This window comes from Orycteropus afer, unplaced genomic scaffold (genome assembly GCF_000298275.1).
Source record: "Orycteropus afer afer isolate SDZICR_OR568_19922 unplaced genomic scaffold, OryAfe1.0 scaffold00087, whole genome shotgun sequence".
Classification (NCBI taxonomy): Eukaryota; Metazoa; Chordata; class Mammalia; order Tubulidentata; family Orycteropodidae; genus Orycteropus; species Orycteropus afer.
Genome location: NW_006921674.1, coordinates 2,428,517 through 2,434,859, shown reverse-complemented (window position 1 = coordinate 2,434,859; position 6,343 = coordinate 2,428,517). Strand labels below are relative to the sequence as shown.

The 6,343-nt window shown below is 38.4% G+C and overlaps 1 protein-coding gene across 1 annotated transcript in view; it reads right to left on the bottom strand.

Moving 5' to 3' along the window:
- Positions 1-3,064, bottom strand: part of FHL5 (four and a half LIM domains 5) — a 15,679-nt gene extending 12,615 nt beyond the window's left edge. The window contains exons 1-2 of the mRNA XM_007942270.1: positions 2,906-3,064; positions 1,875-2,057 (exon numbers count right to left, since the gene is read on the bottom strand). Coding sequence (XP_007940461.1) covers positions 1,875-2,057; positions 2,906-3,064 — 342 coding nt within the window. The remainder of the gene's footprint in view (positions 1-1,874; positions 2,058-2,905) is intronic.
- Between the last annotated feature and the right edge of the window lie 3,279 nt (positions 3,065-6,343).

Genomic DNA, 6,343 nt, shown 5'->3' with positions numbered 1-6,343 from the left:
TAAGTTCAGGTGTTAACAACAACAACAAAAAAAAGTTTAATAGAGTTTATGACGATGGTGAATTATTATTTCTCTGACAACTCTTTCAAGCCCAGACAAGCTACAATTTGGAGATGTCAAAGTACTTAAAGTGGAGACCCTGACTGCAAAGTTTAGATAAATTGGCCCATAATAATCGTTACAGGGATGATATAAGGAATGCAGAAATTGGGGCACAAACTCCTATGATTTATGTAATATATTTATGGTCTAATAGAATATCTTTGAATCCATAATAAGAAAATCAGAGAGAGAGAGAGAGAGAGACAGAGAAAGAATCATATTCTTAATATGCTGTCTGTTGTGATCAAGAAGATGCTCAAAATGTAGAAAATTAGTGCTTGGCTAAAATGGAATGATTTGCATAGGTCTTTGTCTTCCCTAAGAGAAGAACAATGACTGACGCTTAAACCAGTTGATGTTAAGCTACAAAATGATGATCTCCCCTATAATGAGATCTCTTTATAATGAAAGCTTCTTCCTGATATCATTGGCTATGCCTTGGACAACATATTTAATATAGGCTTAGGATTGTTAGTATAAATTTTATGTTTATTCTATGGTTCAGATCCTGGTTCAAAATGTTTCTGTGAATTAGGTTTCGTAGAAATAGACAGAACACTGATTTACCTGTTCAAGATAGAATGGATAATCGTTTTTGTTTCTTTATTTTTGATTGTGATTTGGTGAAAGTTCACAGAGAAAATTTGTTGTCCACTCAACAATTCATGTACATTTTGATTTATGACATTAATTGTAATCACCACAATGTAACAACACTCTTCCCACTTCCTTCCTGTGTTTACCATTTCCTTTTGTCCTTCTTTCTTATCCATTCCTGTCTTCTGAGCTTTGTCCCTGGACAAATGGTGCCCTTTTGATTTTGTATGATTAATTGTTCTAATCAATGTGTACCTCCCTGGTATTATTGTTCACCTTGTAGTTCTGCCTATTGTTTGGCTGAAAGTTGAGCCATGAGGATGAGTTCAGTTTCAGGCTTTAAGGGTATCTAAGGGCCATAGTCTTGGGGGTTCCACCAGTCTTTATCAGACCAGTAAGCCTGGTCTTTTCTATGATTTTGAGTTTTGTTCCACATTTGTCTCCCTCTCTATCAAGGCCTTCCTATTGTGATCCCTTTCAGAGTGGTCAGCAGTGATAGCCAAGCACCATCTAGTTCTTCTGATCTCAGGGTTGTGGAGGTTGGAGTTCACATAGTCCATTAGTCCTTTGGACTAAATATTTACTTACATCTTTTGTTTTCTTCACTCACCTTTTCTCCGCATAGGGAGAAACCAATAGTTGCATCTTAGATGGCCACTCACAAGGTTCTAAGACCCCAGTCACTACTCACCAAAGTGGGATGTAAAACATTGTCTTTGTGGATTGGTATGCCAATTAACTTTAGTGTCATCCTGAGAAGACAGTCTTGAGCTCCCATGCCCGGTGACTCATTCCTTCAAGGTGTTAATTATGGCTAAGATTATTTTCATAGCTTTGTTCCCCGTACACTCTACTATTCACTGATAAATTTGCAGCACGTGTAAAAACATGTATAGAAATATCCTCTATCAAACCTATACATACATATTCATGAGTGTAATACCATTTGGTTTCCCACCCTGTTCAGCTTGAGTGTCTATCTATATATCCACTTGCATAATCTTTTTTAAAAAATTTATTTCTAAAATACATTAAATGAGTTCAAGAAACAGAAAAAAAAAAAAAAAAAAGCCTTTCTCAAAACCAGACTTTTGTGAGCTGCTGCACTCTTCATGTGCTTGGGTTTAATTACACTGGTTCTTTGCAGCTTCAGTCAGGGTCTGGAGAGCCCTTGCGATCTTACCAGGCATGATAGTCTTCTTGCAGTGGAAGCACTTGGAGGAGCACTCATTAGAATAGCACTCTGTGCACAGCAGGCGCTCATCTTTGGCAGCAAAAGGCTTTTCCACCAAAGAGTGATTGCATTTGGCACACTTGAAGCATCCTCCATGCCAGTGCCGGCCTTTGTAACAAAGATCCTTCGAGACAGGAAATGAAAGTTAATTAAAAGTGTTTGTGACAAAACAGGCTGTTTTATAAGACAAAACTGAACACTCCTGGGACTCTGGTGCCAGCAGGTTGTGCTGGTAGCTTGAGAGAAAGTTGTTATTGATATTGTTGCCCATACAGAGGATACTCTCTGGGGTAATTAAGAGCCAGAGCCTGAGGCTTTCTTCATTGGTCACTATAGACAGCTGAAAAATAAACTGACTCTTTGTTGTTTCTTGAAATTTCTCCTGTGTCCCTTCTTTAAATGACAAAAGAGATTTTTCATGAGTGATTTTTATTTTTAGGTTTTAATATCCAATTAGTGATTGAGACTGTGTTAAACAAACAAAACCCTGATGCCATGTAACAACAGCAAGGTCAAAAGTGGAAAAAAGAAAGAAAAAAATATATACAATAATGAGCATTGCAGGAGAAATGAGCTCTGTGTCTGAGTGGAAATAAGGCTGCTTTTGAAATCAGAAAACATGTACTTTAAATCTTGACACCTCTAAATTTTTATCTATTTATTTAGATACTCTTGTCATTACATAAATAAGTAAGCATTTTAGCTGTGTAACTTTGGACAAATAACTTAACTTCTTTATGCTTAAGCATCCTAAGTTAATTTATAAGATTATTGAAAGGATTAAAGCATATGCTATGGTTCTTAGTCCTAAGTATAATGCCAGAACTTGATTAACGGGTAACTTTCAAGGTCCTTATATCAACTAGCAGAGCAATACAAAGAGTTTTAATACTACAAGAAAAGAGATATCTAAAAGCATTTATCTGTTGCTTATATGCAATACTTACTTCCATGAACTGAGGTGAGACCTACCTTGGAATCTGATTCAATAGGTTCTTTGCACTCTTCACAGTAATTAGAAAAGATACGATCATAACATGAAACACAGTATATATTGTCGTCCTTTAATACATACTTCTTCCCAAGAAGTGATGTTGTGCAGTATTGACAATCAAATTGAGTAGCTGCCATTTTTGTTCAATCCTATGAATAACAATTTATATATATATATATATATAAAATTTTGTTTATTAAATAAATTATAAAGCCTCAGTATAACACAAGTCAAGCATAGGAATGAATTCATATTTTCTAGAGATGGAAACCTCCAATTTAGAAAAATATGCTTGTAGTCATGGTGATACTTGGGGTGATCTTGACAGTTCCTCTGTCTTTTATTAACAAAATTCATGAAGCCTGCAGTCAGATTGTGAAAACATCTTGCATTCATCACGTACTAACATGGAAATCAGTGAGCATGGTATGTGTTGAAATAGGGTAGTTTTACCTCAGAGATATAAATATGAACTGTTGATAAGACTTCGCAAACTGTCATCACTTACTATCTTGCCAGACAGTTCTAGAGCCAGAGTTTGATGGAAATAACAACAATCTTTTTTTTCCCTCTAATTTAAATAGAAATTAATAAAGTATATTGCATTTTCTAGTCCATTATTTTATTCCTCATATCTTTATTGGGCACCTAATGAGGGCACTTGAGCCTGAATGGCACAAGTGTTTTGCAATTGGCTGCTAACCTAAAGGCTGGGAGTTTGAACCCACCTGGTGGCTTTGTGGAAGAAAGGCCTAGTGACCTGCTACCATAAAGAGTACAGCCAAGAAATCCCTATGGAGCAATAGTACTCAGTAATACAAGGGATCATCAAGAGTCAGTACTGACTCTACAGAAATGATTTTTTCTCTCCAACTATTTTTTATATCTGTTTTATTTTCATATAAATTTATTTTCTGGCAACAAGGAGAAATAAATAAAATTATTATATACACATATTCACAGTGAGTAGGTATCACCCAGTACAGTAATTCATGGTGTCAAGCCCCCCCTCCACCATGGTTGGGCCCACCTGGTATGTACCGCTGGTGGGAGAATGACCCAGCCCTACCTCTTCTCCTCATCCCCTTCAGGGCCTAGCTCCATGTCAGGAAGTCCCACATCCCCACCTCTCCTTGCAGCTCCAGCCATCTCTCATTGGCCAAGGAGATCCTCCTTTTTGCCCAATGTTAGTACCATGGTCTTCTTAACTGCATCCTGACTGGTAAACGGTGGAGGACAGTGATGAGTTACTGAACTGAGTGATGGGTGACACTAGTCCTAGTGACAGTACTGCCTTGGTGGCCTCTTTTCTTGTGGCACTGGCCCATCTGCTGCTGCCACCTCAGACCTTGGGGGTCATTTTGGTGTCACTTTCTCTGATAGTGGCAGGGAGTATGGTCTTCACCCTCATACCCCCTCCCCCAGTGATACCATTGCATATTCATTCATCTCTTGAAACTAAACATGATTTTTAAAGTATCTATCTATCTACATTGGGAGTCACAAAAAGATCACTCCCATGTTCAATGATTCCTAGTAGGACTTACAGAACTTAATATACAGTTGTACTCATGGCTATTATTTATTTTAGTGAAAGGATGCAAAACAAAATCAGCAAAGGGAAAAAGTACATGGGTCTTTTCCAGGGGAAACTTGACAAAAGTTTGCAAGAATCTTGTTCCAGTGGAAAACACATGATGAACATAATTACTCCAGCAGTTAAATGAAGTGCTGTGTACCACGGAAGCTGTTGTTGTTAGGTGCAGTCGAGTTGGCTCCGACTCAGCAACCTTATGGACAACAGAATGAAACACTGCCCAGTCCTGTGCCAGCCTTACGATCCTTGCTATACCTGAGCCCATTGTTGCAGCCACTGTGTCAATCCACCTTGATGAAGATCTTCCCCTCTTTCGTCAACCCTCCACTTTACCAAGCATGACATCCTTCTCCAGAAAATGGCCCCTTCTGACAAAATGATCAAAGTAGGTGAGACGGAGTCTGGCCATTGTCACTTCCAAGGAGTGTTCTGGCTGCACTTCTTCCAGGACAGATTTGTTAGTTCTTTTAGCAGTCCACGATACTTTCAGTATTCTGTGTGAACACCACAACTCAAAAGCATCAACTCTTCTTCGGTCTTCCTTATTCACTGTCCAGCTCTCATATGCATGTGAAGCAATTAAAAATACCATGGCTTGGGTTAGGGACACCTTAGTCTTCAAGGAGACATCTTTGCTTTTCAGCAAAGATGCAAAATCTTTTTGCAACAGATTTGCCAAATGAAATACATCTTTTGATGTCTTGACTTCTACTTCCACTGGTGTTGATTGTAGAGCCAAGTAATATGAAGTCTTGAACAACTTCAATCTTTTCTCCATTTATCATGATGCTGCTTATTGGCCTACTTGTGAGGATTTTTGTTTTCTTTATATTGAGATGTAATCCATACTGCAGACTATAGTCTTCAATCTTCATCAGTAAGTGCTTCAAGTCATCCTCACTTTCAGCAAGCAAAGTTGTGTCATCTGCATATTGCAGGTTGTTAATGAGTCTTCCTCCAATCCTGAGGCCACATTCTTCTTCTTGGGTTATTTGATCAGCATGCAAATTGAATAAGTATTGTGAAAATATACAATCTTGACACACTTTCTTCCTGTTTTAAACCATGCGATATCCCCTTGTTCTATTCAAACAACAGCCTCCTGGTTTATGTACAGGTTCCTCAAGGAAGCTATTAGACCTTAAAGACTCAGTGCCCAGGGTTTTTACTGGGAGATAGTCACATAAAACCCACAGTATAACATGTACAAAAGTTCCAGACTCCCAGGAGGAAAGCAAATGTTCAGCATGAATCATATTGTTTCCACAGTGAGCCAGTTTTATTGGTTCTCGGAATGAAGAGAACCCTCCTGAAATTCAGGCTCCACTTTACAATCAGGCCTGTTTAAGGATTGAGGGTTTTCATTTTTTTGTTTTTCCTTAAATAAGGGTTCTGCTTAATTACTTGTTAGGTATTCCTGTAACATATGCCCTCCCCTTGGGACTTCTGCTGTCATTCAATGAACAAATACGCTGATGACTGCAAAATCTGTTTTGTCCAGACCTTTTTACTAGCTTTAGTAGATGCCTCCTAGCATCTCCATTCAAAGATCCATATGACTCTGGTCATATACAACTCTCAGCAGGTGAGATTTTGTCCAAGTGTCATGTCTTTGTCACTGCTGTTCAGCAATTGTTCAGATAAGACCATCATTGGAAAATGGAACTAGGCTTCTTCAGGCTTTGCGGTGTTTGCCGTTTAGCTCAATGTGGTGCAGTGAATTGCTTGATATGGTTCTTTCAAGCCATGGTATTTGTGACTTCCACCACTTGACTGGATGAGACTTTGTAAATGTAAGGTCCTTGTGGCTCACTAAGGG